This window comes from Aulostomus chinensis, chromosome 5 (genome assembly GCF_037954235.1).
Source record: "Aulostomus chinensis isolate RoL2024-O1b breed Wild chromosome 5, RoL_Achi_v1.0, whole genome shotgun sequence".
NCBI classification, from domain to species: Eukaryota; Metazoa; Chordata; class Actinopteri; order Syngnathiformes; family Aulostomidae; genus Aulostomus; species Aulostomus chinensis.
The window spans coordinates 20978052-20997499 of NC_141324.1; the positions used below are offsets into that span (position 1 = coordinate 20978052).

A 19448-nucleotide genomic window follows, 5' to 3' on the forward strand; every position below is an offset into this window, starting at 1 on the left:
TTAGCTGACATAATTAATCCCTCTGGGTATACTGGCTGCGAGTCCTTGTCTAACTGACAAAATCACAACCATTCAAACCGAGGTAGGGAGAGAAACGGAGGCACAACGGTCGACGGAAGGTTGAAGCCTGAGCTGCAGAGACAGGAAAAGTAGTAAGAGTGCAGTGCGTGTATCCCAAGCCAACAAGTTGTTTAGCAGCCCTAGGGATGTTTTTTTTATTCTTCTTCTTCTGTTTGTTAAAATGTCACAGCACACAGTATCAACTAATGAAATAAAAAGCGCTCAAATTAATTCAGCCCCATAATTATTCTTAAAGCCAAACTGGTTTTATAGACAAAACTGCAACATTGAAATGCAGTTCACGGAAGCCTTATCCAAACCTACAGGGGCCGAGCTTGTACAGGTTTGCATATTTGGAAGAATTTCATGCAGCGTTTTATAATTAAACCTGATCATCTATTCTCTGAGAAACTGCGATAGAATTCTCCACTTGATGGTTGCTTGTTTGGATCGCACTCCCACTCCCAAAATGTTTGCATCACTGAAGCTTTGGTTTATCCTTATTACCTTTAATACAAATTTTAAATAAAGTACATTCTTTTTATGTCTATCATATGGGGCCTTCTAAGGTTCCCAAAATCCTTTACTGTTCTTTTCTAGCTTTATGCCAGCTTTTAATGATACACTGAAAGAAAGTTTATTTAATCTATGTGTTCCCTGAGGGCATTTGTCTTGCTGCAGCACATAAAAGCCATAAAAAGACGCAGATAGTACAAAAATAAGAGCCTCTCTTACGTAGGCACATCAACTGAATGCAGCAGCCTACGGTGGTCCTACGTGAACTGGTTAAGGTGATAAAACAGGCTGTGCTTTTTCTGAGATACAGTGTATAACATTTTCACACCCCCCGTTTCACAATCCCCAGTGATGATTCTTTAATTCCAGACCGAAACGAAAAAGCAACATATAATTCAATGTGACGATAGCACATCTCTTGTCGTTGTGCCATACGGAGTTTCGCTGCATTCCTTATTAGTTTGGGATTGTTACTTTATAATATTGTTTGAAATGTCTTCGTCTCCAAAAACTCTCTGTATTGTCTTTCTAGTTGATTTTCTCATTACATTGATTCCACAGGATAGCAAGTGATTTTACAGAGCAAATTTGCCACCTCATATAACTTCTTTGTGCTTAAATATCCATTTTCTCTTCCAGATTTCTTCAGTGTCATTTAAATTTAGGCTTAAATGGTTGTACATAGGAAAGTTGCTTAAAACTAAAGTTGCAATTTTATTGGATGGTGTAAACCACAACATGACAAAATTACAAAACCGCAGATGATTGCAACAACCCATCAAAATTGATGATTGATTGATTGATCTCCACTCAGGGGTGGTGTGGCTCAGAGGTAGAGGGGCCGTCTAATAACCGAAGGGTCGCTGGTTCGATCCTCACTTCCCCTGGTGACTGTGTCCAAGTGTCCTTGATCAAGATACTGAACTCCTGATGGCCCTGTGAAGGACTGGTGACCCGTCCAGGGTGAACCCCGTCTCACACCCAATGTCAGCTGGGATAGCCCCCCCCCCCCGCCCCCCCATGACCCTTTATGGATAAGCCGTATAGAAAATGGATGGATGGATTTCAACTCAACGTGTAATATAACCAGAATAGACTGAGCAGATGGTTAGCCTTTCAGGTCATGCTCTTTTAAAATTTCCAATATATTTTGGGACCACAGGGACTCCATTTCCTGTGATTCGCTGAAGTCATTCTCTTAGTCACTTCCTGTTCCTTCAGCTGAACATCATTCCTCCACTTCAGTCAATGATCATTTCAATTAATGGATGAAAAGTCCAACAATTAACTGTTTGCTTTAGGTTCGAACTAAGCATGGAAGCTCATTTCAGCGCAGACAGCCACAGCACACAACCTGCCAGCTGATTTGAACTCTGTGGGTCACAAAAGTGGAGCTTGACGTTTCCACTGAATCTCTAAAATCACAGAGACAACGAGACAAGCAACAGGTAGCATTCATAGCCTCCAAACTTTGAAAATGAAGCTCTACTCTCCTCTCGCTCAACATGCAGAAAGCCCTTCCTCCTCTCCTTAAACTCAAAGCCCCTACTCCTCCCTTGTCTCTGGCAAAGCACATGTGATCAGTCAGCAGCACATGCTTTGATTTCCTGCCTTCACCTCTCACACACACACACACACACACACACACACAAACACACATTTGTGTAGATACACTTAGTTGAGTTTTGTATTGTGTGTTTTGTAGAAAGTACTACAATACACGATCTCGGTGAACAAATCCATTAGAAATGAGACGGATCATTTTTCAAATGCTTCACCTAATTGTCAGGGTGGAAGGAATTTATCCAAAACCAACAAAAACTAGTTACATAAAGGTTTCAGTGGATTAAGCCATCAGAGTAAAGAGCATAGTGATTCACTGAAGGAGGATACCAACAACCTGCCAGCTGTCAAGTGGAAAATTTTCAGTAAACACAGCTAACCGCAACTTTGGCTCACTGAGCTTTCGGTGGAATCAATTACATCAAAACGACATATTAGGAAATGCTTTTGACGCTTGTAAGGAATTGTTCAACAAATGCACATATAATTCTTACCATAGTTTTAGACAAGTACACATGTGACCTACGCTTCATCACCACACAAGATGATGTGACAGAGTTTACTGTGACATAATTGTTTTGGTGATTTGTAAGTATTCTTCCTTCCGGAGTGTTACTAGTTATTTTCCACTCAAGATTTCTTTGATTTTAGAAAATGAATAAATGCAGTGTATAATCACCTCAATCTGTATATCATCACAGGAGGAAGAGTCCATGAGAAAACATCCACAGCTTCATCCTCTTCCTCCACATAAACAGGCTGTAATTAAAGTCATACTTTCCCGGAGCGCTAAGCTGAATGTGAGCCAAAGGTGAAACTCTTACATAATAAACAATCTTACAAATCACTTTTTTTTTCCCTCAAATGTTTATCTAGCTTGATTCTACATAGTCAGAAAACCGTCTGGTATGTTCTTATTACACGCGTTCTCTGCAATGTCTAAAGAATGCTGCGTGAACTGTTACCGTTCCATCTGCTGCCTTGTACTAAGGAACAGGATAACAGGGTGTAGGCTACTTCGTTTTTCTTGTAACATGAAGGTGGTGTTTTACTTTTTACTGGCAAATATCACCATGGTAATATATGCCCGACATGCAGCGAACCACAACAGGTTTAAAGATCAAAATATATAAAAGCAAGGCCTACTAACCATTCGTGCCTAATGAACAATGTTGTCACCGTTCTTAGAGGATCTCAGGGATTGGCTGTCAGGGATCGGCTCTCAGGAGGGCCAGAGTTTGAGAGACAAAACCCCCTCGGCCTTTCCTGATGGGCACCTCTATGAAGGATAGTTAAACATTTACATTCACCTCAAGTGGAATCATATGGCACATAGCTAGTGAGACAAACTCAGGTCAGAGACTGTGTATCTCGCTCTGTCTTTGCAACCTCCATGTTTCTGTATGCAGGGAACATGAGTAAAAACGGGCTGAAGGAATGCACTCGACCTATTTTCTTACGCTCCTGTTTTTTTTGCCGTGCTTGCCTGCTTTTGCATGTAATGTTTACTTAAAGTACTTCCTCTATTAGCACTATTAGTATTAATATCAGAATTTTCATCAAGCATTTGGAGTATCATTAGTGTTATTAGTACCTCTATCAGTATTGGGCTTGTGCTTGTATCAATATTAGCACTGTGTTAGTATTCATATTTTAATATTTGTATTATGCTGGACTTTGTTTTTGTGGTAGTTGATAGATTGGAATTGGAATCCATGAACAAGTCTTGACTAATTCCAGAGATCATAAATGATAACCAGGAAGGATGCCAGGATTTCAGTTGTTGCTTGGTAACCATTTTTGTTAACTGGTACAAGTTGATTCGACACAAAGGATTGACATGTGACAACTAGTTCCTCTGGAGGATGACAGGAAGCTTTTGTTGTTTGTTTTAATTGGAGAGAGAGAATGATGGAACGCTGGGTGAGCTACGGGACGAGGGACCTATGTCAACCAAAATCTTAAGACTCACATTTGGAGATGGAGACTCTTGATAATCAAGGATGTGATGACTCCATTTTAACTCTTATGATTCCTTTTTTTTTGTCTTGGTATGGGAATGATAAACTACATAAAACAGTATACAGTGAGGTGTGCTGGAAAGTGCGTCTGTGTTGCAGGTAGAGGCAGAAATGTAAAAAACCTGGACAACATAAAACTAAACACTGCTGTATTTCAAAGAGGCCCAACCTTATACTGCGCGAAAATGATAAAACATAGTGGAGAAATTAGCACCGGCGCACGTAGGAAAAAAAATTCAAGTTTTGAAAAATTCGATCAGACGAACAACGAAACAACTTCAAGTATCTTCACCCCTTAACCTTCATCATGTAATGGCCGTCTAACATCTTTCAAAACAGCCGCGCCTGCTTGCAATGATCAACACTTTTTCACAATTTTTCCTCCATAATGTGCTTTGCATTTTCATGTCATTATTTTGATCAAATCCTGCTTTCTTCTCATTTCTTGTTCTATTTCTTTCTAGAGAAACAGCTTCATGAACCCATTCTTTGAATCTCAGCAGCACATTCCTGTCCTCTTTACGATCTTGTGTTGTTGTTTTTCTGCACATAAAGACTGAATCAGAGAGGGGCTAACAAAAAGAATGTTAATAAGAACCGCATGGGGATGTTGGAGACATGTTGCAGAAACTCCTCACCTTCACTCCTTCAGCATTCCTTCATAGAAACTTTGAGCAAAATCATCTCAGCAGAAGTCTTAACACAACTGTAAGAAAACAATCTGATCCTCTGGTTTTACCTTCAGTAGTGATCGTCCATGCAGATACAAAGACTCCTATGTAAAGCATACTTTTCAGAGAGGCCATGTTACTAAACACCAAGTCCTTCCTCCTTTAATCCTTGTAACAAACTAAATAAAAGCTCTGTGTAGTTGGGAGTTTCCTCGTAGTCGTCTCATCAGCAGGGCAGAGAGTGTGGGAGCTGCAAATGGGGGAACTGGGGGTCCGTTCAGGGTTACGTCTCTGATCCCTCCCACATGCCTGCTTACTGCTGAAGCATTCTATTACGATTTGCTCCACTTGTGCTCCTTGCACCAAAACATGGAAAAAGAATGAACGTGACTGTGCCGACACATCCAGAGGAGGTTACATGGTAAAATACTAACACCCTGACAAGAACCAAACAGATGAGTCATTCTTTGGGGAAGTGCTGAGCAGCACAAGGATCCAGGTAGGTTTTAGTTAAAAGTAAATACACTGAAGCTCAGTTACCTTGTAGCTCATGGGCGTTTTTCCGAGTGTTCTAGTTTACATTTTGTTTCTCGAAAGTCTCATACCGCAACACAGTCGTGTGAGTGTGTGGAAGAGACATGAGACCCAAATGCTGACATGCAACATTACAGTGTAATTTTCCAATCTGATGATACATGTTCTCATGTAGACAGCAGCTTGATTTCGCAATATGTCCACCAAATCTAGGTTAATCTTCCACAGAAAATAGATCCTAACAATTATTTAAAAGCCAGTGGGTACTTTTTATTTGTCGCTTTATCTCGCTCATCTCAAACCAGCCTGATGACTGAATAACTAACCAGATGCAGGTGATCATGTAAAAAGGAGGGAAAACAAACAGAGACAGGAGGTTTAAAGCAAAACAAGATACAGAGGGACGTGACCTATGGCAAATTAGACTAAACCTAAAAATAGGAAAATACACAGTACTTGAAAGTTAAACAGAAAACAATGAATGAGTCAAAGATTAAAAACTCAACAGTTCTTGATGATAAATAACTAAATATGATTCAGTTGGGACCGTAACATCCGGCCTCTGTCAATCATTCCACTGAGAGTGCAGAGTGAAAAGAAGGTAAGGAATGTGGGACGATAGAATAGAAAGAACATTCTAACAAAGACATTTGAAGATGTAAAATTTGTCTTTTTTTTTTGAACGCTTGGGAGAATAAGGGATGCCTGGTGTTTTCATCTATTTAAGGTAATCAAGTTTGGCTCCCTCAGACTGATGCAGTAAGCATCTGGGATCTGTTTAGACACAAAATGTCACTGAGCAACTTTGTGGGAACGTTGCAGCCGTGTGTGTTATTCAGAAGAAATTTCCCAACAGCAGTTCCAAACCATCAGATGAGAAGTGGAGAATGGATCATTGTTTCCAGTTGTTCTTCATGTGTTTTTTGGAAATACACAAATTGCTCAGGATGTTTGTCACAGCTCTGTATTGTGCAAACAATTTAGATTGAGTGTCCTCAGAGCTTCATGACGGAATACAGGTTTAATGCTGTCGGTGCAACGAGTGAGAGCTGCTACACATCAGTGAGGAATCTCTTTTATTGCAAATTATAAAGCCTTTCCTGAAGGCAGGATTTGGAAAACCCTTAATTGTTTCAGTGAGAAACACAATGTTACAGAAATACAAACACTAGTAAATCAAACTGAAGCACTTTTGCGCTTCCTATGGGCTTTTCCTTAATCAAGTCTAAATTCTTGCTTGTGTTGTACGTCGCTTTGGACAAAAGCGTCTGCTAAATGAAATTGTAGAATTGTAGAATTGTAGAAATCACTACATCTTATAAAGCAAGTTACCATGGAAGATAAGGGAGGAGTGACAGACTGGATGCAGAGCAGCAAGCTCCTCTGTGACAGCAGAAATAAAAATGTCCTTTTAGCAGGCAGAAACATTGAGCAGACCCAGGCTGTGTGCGGGCCGCCATCTGCTTTTTAGTGGTTGGAGAGCAGAGATTAGAGGTACGGAGACAGAGAGACAGGTGAAGATAGAGAATGACAGATGCATAGAGAAACAGACAGGGAGAGAATTAGACAGACAGACAGCAGTGGGTACAGATAGAGACACAAGAAGCCTTTACTGTCACTGTACACAGATACATGCAGACATGTTTCTTTATGGATCCACTCCAGATCCTCTAACAGTGTCCAGGTCAGGACACCTAACAGGAGTATTAACATGGTGGTGGAGGACTGCAGCATCCAGGGAGAACATGGAAACACCTGGGACCGTCTTGCTGTGAGGTCAGAGCACTGACCTCTGACCCATCGTACTGCCTAAAGTTAGAAAGTTAGAAAGTTAGATCAGGACAGAAAGAGGTCTGCCAGAATGGCTTGCAAGCAGAGCTGATGTTATTTCATCATTGAAGCAGGGAGGGAGGGAAACTCCACTCCCATTACAAACACACACACACACACATAAAGTTTGTTTGATATACAACGAGCAAGCAGCAGGCAAGAGACAGCAGCACAATATTCTCATGCTCCCATCCTGCTGTAACGTCAACCATCATATATCTGGGTATGCATGGGAGAGCCAGAGCTCCCTCTCCTGTCATATCGCTCACAGGAATTTGAATATATCAATATCTATATCTGTATCTGTATCTATATCTATATCTATATCTATATCTATATATATATATATCCATATCTATATCTATATCTATATCCATATCTATATATTAAAAGCTGTAAATACGGATTATGTTTGTGTTTGTGGGTGTTACACTGATGACAGCAGGGAGGCTACGCACAAATGACTCATTGTTGTATGACCCTGGATTAAGAGGGGGAGTGAAAGAGAAACAATAAGACTGTAGGAAAGTACTGGTTGAATGTTGGAGGATAACTGCATCACTGATAAACAGACTAGGACCTCAAGTGGAAGAACACAATGGGATCTGTGAAGAAGAAGCTCAAACAAGATGCAAACAAGATGGTGTCTATACTTGCTTGTGATGGTCATGTAATCAGGAACAAAATACAGGTCACAGAAACTAGATGGTTCTATGACACAAATCATCTAAGAGTTCAAGTTACATGTCCTGCTCAAAGATGACATATTTTCTTATTTTAGTAGCGCTGTCAGTTCCCACCAATACCCTCTGACCAAGAATCATTCCAGCAGCACCCCAGACATCTGCTCTGCCCTTCACTCAGTCAGATATTCTGCTTTGGCCTGGCTCTATGGGGGCAGGGAGAATTTATTTTTCATGTCTAATTACAAAGGGGGCGGCACGGTGGCGCAGTGCTGTGGTCAGTACTGTCGCCTCACAGCAAGAAGGTTCTGGGTTTGAGTCCCAGCTCTGGCACAGGATCTTTCTGTGTGGAGTCTCCATGTTCTCCCTGTACCTGTGTGGGTTCTCTCTGGTACTCCAGCTTCCTCCCACAGTCCAAAGACATCAAGAGGGGACGAGACTGATCGATACTCTAAATTGACTGTAGGTGTGGCTGTGAGTGTGAATGGTTGTCTGTCTGTATGTGTTGGCCCTGCGATGGACTGGCGACCCGTCCAGGGTGAGCCCCGCCTCTCACCTAAAGGCTGTTGGGATACGTGCCAGAACCCCCCCCCCCCCCCAACCCTTAACAAGATAAGCAGTAGAAATTGGATTGTTGGGATGGATGGAATTATAAAGGGAGTTTTGAGAAAGTTCTCATAATATTTCTCTTGAAACATCTCATCAGCCTGTTGAATGGAAATGTAATAGCTGACCCACCCGGTCAATCATGCATTTGTCTGACACACTGCTGAGTCACATCTAGGATTTCGAGAATATGAGTAGTCTGTTTTCAGCAACCCCGTGACATTTCACACATTTTTCCTCCGTCACAGACGAGGTAATCTGATGCTGTAGCTGGCAGCTCTGGGGCAACACCACAGTGGCAAAACAATAAGAGGTTCCGCCTCCTCTCTGTATTGCTAGTTTATGATTCCTATATAAAGCAAAAACATGGAGATTGAAATGCTTTCACCAATAATAATAATAATAATATGCGGTAAGATAGTTCGTAGACTCCGAGATGCATTAATGTTCAGTTTGACCTTCACATAGAAATAATCTGAAATAACTGCAAACTTTTTGAAGCTGTCATTCAAAAAACTGATGTGAATGTGAAGTATACATTAGTTTACTGCAAAAGAAATGCAGCAATATAAAAGAATGTCAGAGAGTTATCGAGAGGAGTTGTGAACAGACTTGGAGTGAATTATGGCCTACCTAGGTACATAAGCGATTTTGTGCTCCAAAACACATACATCATCTTCACTTCAGCGCCAGTTAAAAAGAAAGAAAGGTTGCCAGATTCCCATGGGTGCTCTTGAGCCCAGACTCCTGTTTATCTTTTTGTTTTACATGAAAAGTTGCTCTTGTTCAGAAGCTTCTAGTGCCCATAACTTTACATGTTTTCATCAACTGGAGAGACCGAGTAGGGAAAGTAGCAGAACCGTACGCGTTGAGCGTAACTGATGCGTGGAAAAGACAGTGATAATGTTTTGCAGGAAGTGTGTTGAGGATTCTGATGCGTAGCTGTGTTTAAAATCTGGGTGCAAAAGGGTTTGAGGCTTTTGTTTAAACACAGCCGATAGACTCAGAGGGGATCTTGGACCAGACAACATGTGATCTTACAGTTGATTCACATCACTCACCGAGCGCGACGACCGCTATGGTGAAGTAAGGCTCTGCATTTGCTGAACTCTTGTGGATAATGAATGAACTACACTGGGAGTCACACTATTCCACTATCAAGTACAATCATGTGGTACAGATAGAAAAAGTTACATGACCCTTGTGTTTGGTGTCAGACTACAGTTACACATTCCCTCATCATTTCCATAACATGCATAAACCTTAATGTCTAAGATGCCTGCAACAAGAGCAGCTTTCACTAAAAGATGATAAAGTCATATTGATAGATATGATGAAATCTATAATGGTAGCACGGTGGTGCAGTGGTTGGCACTGTCGACTCACAGCAAGATGGTTCTGGGTTCGAACCCCGGCTCCAGCACGGGATCTTTCTGTGTGGAGTCTGCATGTTCTCCCTGTTCCTGTGTGGGTTCTCTCTGGTACTCCAGCTTCCTCCCACAGTCCAAAGACATCAAGAGGGGACGAGGCTGATTGATACTCTAAATTGACCGTAGGTGTGACTGTGAGTGTGAATGGTTGTCTGTTTATATGTGTTGGTCCTGTGATGGACTGGTGACCCGTCCAGGGTGAACCCCGCCTCTTGCCCGAAAGCAGCTGGGATAGGCTCCAGCCCCCCCGCGGCCTTTAACAGGATAAGCAGTAGAAAATCGATGGATGGATGGATGGATGGATGGATGGATGGATGGATGGATGGATGGAAATCTATAATGATGTGATGTGTGGATATCGTCCAAGTCCTGTGCTGCTGGTATCAAGGGAGGATACGCAAAAGGATGTCCATAAAATTCAAAGGTGAAGCAACCAAAATCAAAACAGAAGTTGAATTCAAAAATACAGACTGAGATCAGAAACACAAAAAAAAATCTCATGTAAAGACAAGACAAAGGACAAAAAAAGACAACTGCCTCTCTCAGATGGCAAAACTTGATCGGGATATTTCAGTATGGTTTGGATGATTAGAAAAGTTGTGTGAAGATCTGTCCAAGAAATGGACAGGTATGAGACTGCTATCAGGTGTGGTTTTCAGGTGGTTATCTGGTTGATAGGATGGAAACTGATGTGAAAATGATCATTTTTTTATCTGACTCATAAAGGCAGATGATGTCATCCAATTAACGCCTCCAAAGCTTGATACTGGAGCTTTAGATCTTTATGGAGTAGACACACGCTGAGACACCTTAGAGCTCAGATTCAATCAGGCTTAAACCTCTTTATCATTTACTCTCTGTCTTTCTCTCTCTCTCTCTTTCTCTCTCTCTCTCTCTCTCTCTCTCACACACACACACACACACACACACACACACACACACAAACGTTAACTAGAGTTTAGAAATGACATTTTTCAGCAATATCAGACTAACATGTACAGTTTGCTAGTTTTTGGGCCATTCAACTTTAGTTAACAAAGGCTACACACACACACACACACACACTTCATTGGATAAGTGTGCCACTGCCACTTGGTTGCCATGGCTACCCTGAAACCCTGTCACCATATTAATCTGCTGGAGCTGCATCCCCTGGTGACAAGAAACACTTACAGAAAAGCAGTCAAGAGGTGCGAGCCATCTCTGTCCATCACACTTGGGTAAGCACTCTCTTAATACTCTGGTTTTGATTTGACTTATATCCTCCAGTTTCACCTTGCATGAATCACCAGCAGGCTCTATTCCAAGTATCCACTGTGTCGCACATTATTGGAGGTAATAACCAGTGAAAAGATAATTCTTGGATTTATTTTTAGAAGTTTAATTTTCATTCCAAGCTTAAATCCTCACTGGCCCATCAATAAAAGCATCAGATCTTAATTTTGAAAATGCTGTAAAACCTCTTCCTTTTTTTCTTTTAACAACCAGGAAGGTAAAACAGTTCATGCAGAAGCCAACAACACCCAGAAGACAATCCCATGGACTTCAGCTGAGTTTTTACCTAATACTAACGTTTTTGAACGATAATCATCTGAATAAGGGAAGTGAAGCACGTATAATCTTGTAACAATGCTAGCAGCTATCCTCTGGGTCCTTTGGCAGGGTTGTATTCATTCACATTCTGTGCCTGTCATGGTGACATTGACCTTTGACAACCAAAATCTTGTCAGTTCATCCTTGATTCACAGTGGATGTTTGTGCTTAATTAAAAAAAAATAAATAAATAAAAATCTTCAAGCCTTTCTAGAGATATTTAGTTTTGGAGAATTTCTGCAGCCTAAATGTCGTGAGACACATAAAGAACGTAAGAACTGGAGAACAACATCACTGCTTCTACTTCAATGGGTGGAGGAGGTGGGGATAAGGAGGGGTCACATCCTGCAGGGGGCACAAATCTGCTGGTCTTATTTCTTTTCATATGAGGAGTCATGTCAAAGCAGGTCACTGTGATGGTAAGATTCAGTCTGCGTGTGCAAATGATGAGTCAGGATGGAGCAAACACACTGATTCCAAAAAAAACACACAAAAAAAACCAACCCCATCTCTTGTTTCTCTTACCTGTGTGTATGTGTGTGTGCAACCACCTTGCATGGCTTTTCCACTTTTTTCCACAACCAGCGTCCACTTGGCCTCATTTTGCACAGCAGTCTGTAATGACAAAGATGCTGTCTCTGTAGCCTGGTTTTCCATGTTGCTAGGTAACAGTCTAGGGGTTTGCCCACATCACAACACAGAGCGTGTGTGTGTGTGTGTGTGTGTGTGTGTGTGTGTGTGTGTATAGAGAAACAGCACTGTCTTTCAGAGCAGCAGGCAAACACTTACTGACTCTTGACACGTCTCTTCTCTTTCTTCCTCTCCATCTGTGGAAACCCAGGCAAGTTTAAATCAAGATTTTTTCAGGCGAGTCTTTGATGCCTGCTTCTACAAATGTAGATAAATATCCCATCAACAGATCCTGGTGGCTTTCCAGCGAATGAGTACCCCTTAAAGGGATGTGACAGTGTTTGGGAAAATACTGTACACTTACTGTCCATCATTTATAGAGAAAGACAAGCAGATAAAGTGAATTTTGAATTTTAATGTTTTAGATGATTGGTGCAGATTTACAGGAAAAGTAAATGGAATCTGTGTAGACACTTCAGAGGAGGAATAAGAGTACACGCATCCAAACATACACATGGGTGCAGGACAAAAAGTGGTCCACCACAGAAACAGAGAAAACACTCCGGACACAGCTGAGCTCCTACGAAGAGTTTAGACATCAAAACATCAGCATACAGGAGTGCATCTACATGGGTTCAGCTGCCTCCGGCACAGTCTCCCTGTCACACTCCCACACCCCCAAACACACAAGCACACGCATGCCCCCCCCCCCCCCCCCCCCACACACACACACACAGAGCAATGTGCTGTGTCAAATCGCATGTGCTTTGATAGTTAAATAGAAAGTACTCTATGGATAAATAACAACCTGTAATCCACTGCCTTTCACCCACTGATGTGGTATTTTTGTTTTTGTTTGTACAGATCAAACTAAGACCCATGAATAATCCAGATGATAATCCTTGACTCACAGTTACAGGTGGTACAATCTAGAAAAAGGCCTGCCAGCGTCTGGTCAAATTACATAAATTAAATTTTAAATTAAACAAAGTGTGCGGACTCTTGAAGATCGTACCTCAATGACTATTTTGTTACAAATCTGTTAAAGGAATAGTGCAAAGTATGAAAAATGGAGTGCAAAAAAATAGTTCCGATATATACCATCTCTCAAACTAAAATGATTTCTGTTTGTGTTTAGGTAAACGTCTGTAGTTGGTGCTATGTGGTCCAGTACAGACGGGCTGGAAATTTCCCCTGTGCCCATTTGCCATAAATTAGGCAGAAAAGCAGACATTTTACTCAGAGTGAAAGTAAGACTGTTTCTTAAAATGAAGAACTCCCTCTGCAGATGACTATGTGTTCTGTCCAAGTCTGCAGAGATCTACTCTTGAAGGCACAAGGGCTTCATAATCCAGGGTCAGTTAAGTCCATACAGGAAGTTTTTGACACGATGAGGTCAGGGTTCTTTGCAGTACAGTCAAATATCTGGGTACTTGTCCAAATATTCCTTTAAGAAAAAAAACAACTTTTTTTTATTTTAAATTTTAACATCTGCCATGAAGCTAATGTGATCAACGACATGTGTTTGTTTGCAGGGAATCTCCAAAACTGCATGGATTCGGATGAGATTCGATGAGGTAAACTTACAAGGAACAGGTGACTCATGTTTGGAGGCAATCTGGATCAAATTGTAGATCCTGGATCCTAAAGAAGGTTCAGTGGGGTAATATGCAGTAACAGTATTTAATGGCCATACCCTGAAAGAATTTTGATAAACTTTCCTGTGTGTATGTGAAATGTGAGAGAAGAACATTTTGGCAGTTGGAAAGAACATTTCAGAAGTGATTTTGATGACCCCACATACACGTAAACACTCTCCATTTCCCACCAAAAAGGAGCAGGTTCTGTTCCCTTGCATGAGCCTTTTTTTATTTTTAACCATTCTCACCAACAACTAATTCAATCCAGACCCATAAATCAGATTTGCAGCAGGACTGGAAAAATACTTGGTCTTTCTTCCAAACAGTACAGAAATTGTGCAACACGCGTCGTCAGTGACATAATGGTTCAGCTCAAAAGAGCTCAGGTTGGTTCAGAAAGTCTTGTGAATGGCTCTTCTTCAAGAACTTGCACCAACTGGGTGGGGGAAAGGCTTTGAGTGCTATCTAGTTACCGCTGCTTAAGAACAAAATATGATCCAAAATCCTGACACGAAAGACTGAAAAATGATCTTTTGCAGAAGAAAAGGCACAATAAAAAAGTATTGTTGCCTACCCGGTCTATTCTGAGCATCTAATCAAAAATCCTTAAAATAGAAAACTCGCCTTTCCTGTGATAAAAAGGGAAGCTGCCCATGTGGACTGGCGTGCTGTCAAAGAAAAGAAACACACTGGCCCTTTAATGACCAGACCGATCCATTCATATGGTTAGGGGGGGAGAACTGACTGTCTAAGAATTAGATGCACTCCAGTTTCTTTAAAATTTAAAGACCCACAAGTGACTCTCATTGTAAATTATGTGTTAAGTCTTTATCTGCCAGCGAGAATTCATGAGGTGGCTGTTAAATGGAGAACAGCGCTGTTCAGTCTTTGCCCGATCTCCCGCTAAACTCCAAGTATTTGTCTCATTGCGGAGACTGAGCAGCGGACAGCAGCGTAGAGCTCACGAGATTTAAGAGGAAGTAACGGAAATACATTAACCTTCAAAATAAAACGGTAAAAGTTTTCAAAAAATGGAAATACAGGGCCACGTTCTTCATTCACAATTTCATAATTTTTTTTTTTTACCACATAAAGGCAACGTCAAGCATGGTTTTATTTTTAATACTTCAGAACTTGGGATAAGACATACATTTCATAAGCAACATTAATCATTTGTTATTTTGCTACCTGTGGAACTTATTTATTGTATTGTACAGCATAGCAAGATCTTTAAAAAAAAAGTTTATAGAGGTGGAAGAACTCTTACTTTCCCACAGAAAAGCCAAATAAAGTCAAGCTAAAGTAAAAATAGCCAAACAAAACAGTGCTCTGATAGAGTGAAAGTCTCCTTTCGAATCTTTTCTGAAACAGCATAGAATTATCTGGCTCTAATTCCTCTTGTTGAAGTCTGCATGCTTTCAATTATAAAGTGCATAAAGCTTATCAGGGATATTTTTCATGCTTTCTATGCAATAACTGATTGGTTCACATACAGTACACGTAGTTGACTAAAAAAAAAAATACAGAATTTTCTTGGAACTGTAAGGGATTAAAAGTCAAAGTCCTCCTCTCAAGGATGCTGAGGTAAGTTACGGATACCTCATGTGTTTTTACTGTACACCAGTGGTTTACAGCATCTGTATACTGTAGTTAAGGAACATGTGCACACTACGGATGTGAGCTTATGGGTCACAAAAACAAAGTATTACTTTGTCCAACATGTATACATTAGAAAAAAAAAAGACTGGGAGAAGAAATTAGAACTACAATTTATTGTGGAAGCTTCGAGCGGATGTAGTTGTCCGCGGGCTGCGTGGCTTCACAGGTGTGGTGCTGGCTGGGAACAGGATGCTGTCAGGCCGAACAGACGCACCAACCTAACGGAGAGAAACCACAGTAGCATCCTTTGTTTTCTTCAGCTGGTCACCAAGGTAAGAACAGCATACCTGCCGAGTTGTGATGCTAACCTTGCCGCCTGCTAGCTTAGCATAGCTGAAATGTGAATTACGCCATTGGCGACACGTAGGACTTGTCTGTTTTCTTAATTTCCTTTCATGTCGAAAACATGGCTATTGTTCGTGTGTACTGTCACAGAGACGGACGCTCAGTCACATCCATCCACTGCAGCCGCGTTGAGCCTGTGAGGCTGTAGGGCGAATGCGAGTGGAGGTTCGGGGTTGTGTAAAGAGCTGCTGGTTACACAGCTAGCTCCAGCGGCTCTAGTACAGCCATGATTGTGTGTGTGTGTGTGTGTGTGTGTGTGTGTGTGTGTGTGCGTGCGTGCGTGCGTGTGTGTGTTGGGGGGGGGGGTGGGGGTTGGCATTTTGGCATTGCGTCGCAGCACCACCAGCAACGCACGCACGCACGCAGGTATGGCTGGTGTTTGTGTCAGCTGCTAACAGACACCTGCTCGTGACCAATGATGCACCCATCACCTGAGCGCAGGCGGCGGGGCTGCCAGGTAACGAGAGAGCGTAGCCGTATCCCCTCCTCTGGTAATTCCGAGTCATAACGTTCTCACAGACTTTGACTTCAATTCAACATCTGATAATAAACAGTCCTGGTTTGGGCTTTCATGATTTTTGATTAAAAAACAAAACAAAGATGTTAAATGTATTCAAGATTCAAGTAGAATTTTTTTAGGGGAGATTTCATGTTTTGTGAATCACACCCAGTAGCTGGGTGGTCCTGCATTGGTGCATCGTTGGAGTTTCACTGGTTTGCTGCTCTTTCAGAACAAGTCAGCTGAAGTGACACACAGTGCTGACATTAGTGACACAAACCTCTCAGGGAATGAAGGAGACAAGACACAAGACAAGACACGCCAACTTCCTCTGTTGCTTTTGAAAACGCCTGATGCAGATATTTAAATCTGCACATACTCATTTTTTCATTTCGTATGGATGATAACAGATAATGACCTACTTCTCATGGCGACTACTGATAATAATTTAACATTATTTATTTTGAAATGATGCTCATATGATGTCTGTTATTTTGATTCTCACAATCAGAGGCAGAAAAGAAATACAGTTCTTAAATGTGCATGAAAGAATAATTCAATGTGAAAAATTAAAAGAATAGTTCGCCTTGGGTTCTCTCTGGTACTCCAGCTTCCTCCCACAGTCCAAAGACATCAAGAGGGGACGAGGCTGATTGATACTCTAAATTGACCGTAGGTGTGACTGTGAGTGTGAATGTTTTTCTGTCTTTATGTGTTGGCTCGGGGATGGACTGGCGACCTGTCCAGGGGGAACCCCGCCTCACATCTGAAGGCTGCTGGGATAGACTCCAGATGGATGGTTCACCTCGGTTGTAAATACCATGCCATACTTACTTTATTCACCAAATGTGTTAAAATTCCTCCTAAATGAGACTTGAAGGATGCTCTCCCTGAGAGTCCTAACAACCAGGCTCATTTTGGCTTATTTCCCAAGTTAGAAAGTAAAAAGAACCAAAATGAGCTTTCAATTTATATATAATTAAATTCATAATTGACTGCTTTGAAATGTAAAAAAAAAAATTCAATGCTCTATGATTAAGTTTTTAGTATCTCTCCGAAGTGTATCAATCCAGAGAGACAAGAGGTAGTGGATAATTGCTGGATACCGGAGCACTGGAGAAGTCTCTGGCATGTGTGGGTAACACTGTTACAGGTTGTTGGTGTGTCTTCTGGTAAAACAGCTGTAGTCTTGAGTAACACCTAAACACCTAGTGCTGTCCTGTGGTGTGTGTGTGTGTGCGTGTGTGTGTGTGTGTGCGTGTGTGTGCGTGTGCGTGTGTGTGTGTGTGTGTGTGTGTGTGTGTATAGCTGCTTCAGGACGTATGACACAGAGGCTCGGTCCAGACCTGGCATTAAGACGGTCAATGGACTGTATTCGTGTCGTACTTTCCCCCAAAATACTTGAAACAGTGTCTTCATTCACATCTGTGGGAGAGGCTGCCGTGCAAGGTGCCATCGTTAATATCAGGAGTGATTAGGGTCTCAGTATGTACTGAACCCGACTGCATCTGTCACTGTAATAAATACTCACCGTTTGGTGTAATTATTCTAGTTAAACACCCTGCACATGGAACGAGTGTATGTTTTCATTTGGATATACAGTAGAGAAGTAAGATCCAATTCCAAGTGGGCACTGGATTTTTACAAAAATGTGCAGAATATGTGATTTTATGTTTCATGGATGAGAGACATGTTTTTACAGGCTGCATCATAGGAGTACTACTACCACCACGAGAGGAGCATTTCCACAGCAGCATGCTGCATTGTGGGTAGAACAATGCTATCCTATGATTGATTTTTTTTTGTTTGATTGATTTCTTTTATTTCGGTGTCATGCACTTAAAGTGTTCAACCCTCATGGGTGTCCCACACATAAAAACAGAAAAACAAGCAACAACAACAAAAAAAACAAACCACCACCCCGTATTTAAGTGGTCATACATGCAATCATAATGATTAAATTTGGTGCAAAATAGAACGACTTCTACAGATTCCAGGTCAGTTCTGAACAGAAAACTCTGCCTTCTCTCTCAGGCTTGACAAATAAAATCAACTTCAGAAATGTTCCCTTCCTGAAGCACATTCCAAGTTTTTCATAGTCGTCAATCTCCAAAAAAAGGATCATAAATACAGGACATTTTACCCAGTAACACACCCTCGAGTCATCATAAGCAGGACAGTAAAACAAAAAAATGAATTTCACTCTCTGCTCCCCCCAATTCACACAGCAGACAGTCTTTGCTCTTCTGGAATGTTCTTAAACCAGCAAGTCTCTAGAGCTAATGCTCATGTTCCTGAACATAACTCTGGAGTGTTGCATTTAATGTTTGTAGGATATTCTTTAGACTCAGGTAATGAGTTTTTTTCTTCTGCTTTTCTGACTGGGCCGGGAGGCCAGGGTTGCTCCTGGGCTGCCTGTGGCCTGCAGGCCACCATTTGAATTGACCTGTGCTGTGAGGCGTTTATAGACTTAATCTTTAGTCGGCGACTAGATCGCACCCTCCCCAGTTTAATATTCTAAACGTCAAACATGTTTGAACTTTACAAATTACTACTGGGATCTTGTAGTGTGAAATGAAGAGAGCGAGCAAGCCAGCAATTGATGCTAACAATATAACTTTATATAAATGTACTCCAGCTCACTGCATTTTAAATACCCCTGCTGATTTTGTCATCCCAGTCATGGCTTTATCCATAGTTGACTTTTCCAGAAGTCATGCTTGACACAATTGACCCGTATTCGCCACTTGTAAATTGTTAAGAGTGTGTGGTCCTGCTTCTTGACTGAATCCTCCAGTGTGTTAAAATTACAAAATCCCAATGTTTTAAAATGGTTTAAGAGGTGGAAACTATACCAGGCGTTGGTTAACATCATCTTAGGTCTCTGACAACCTGTTGACACTCCAAAAAAATAATCATCTTTTGTGCAGGAGAGTTCTTTAAAATATGTGGTGTGATGCCTACAGTCCATTTGTGAGATGTATTTTCTTACTCGGTGCATATTTGAATCATTCAGTGACGGTATTGAACTCTGCTGGAGTGGAATCTAATCAACCCAGTTATGTAGTCAGAGAAGTCAGAGAGTTTCACATCAGTGCCACAGTGAGAAGCTTGCTGACAATGCACTGCTTCTTCTATCTGCAGTCTTGACGAGTAACGCCGGATAAT

General features: G+C 41.4%; 2 protein-coding genes across 4 annotated transcripts in view; one reads left to right on the forward strand and one right to left on the reverse strand.

Moving 5' to 3' along the window:
* LOC147261693 (tissue factor-like) overlaps positions 1–5114 on the reverse strand; it is a 14494-nt gene extending 9380 nt beyond the window's left edge. For both annotated transcript variants that reach the window (XM_086203836.1, XM_086203837.1), the window contains exon 1: positions 4900–5114. In XM_086203836.1, the coding sequence (XP_086059962.1) occupies positions 4900–4966 (67 nt within the window). In that variant the 5' untranslated portion in view covers positions 4967–5114. The remainder of the gene's footprint in view (positions 1–4899) is intronic.
* A 10475-nt stretch (positions 5115–15589) lies between these two features.
* fam110b (family with sequence similarity 110 member B) overlaps positions 15590–19448 on the forward strand; it is a 28796-nt gene continuing 24937 nt past the window's right edge. For both annotated transcript variants that reach the window (XM_086203839.1, XM_086203838.1), the window contains exon 1: positions 15590–15708. The gene's annotated coding sequence lies outside the window, so the exon portion shown is untranslated. The remainder of the gene's footprint in view (positions 15709–19448) is intronic.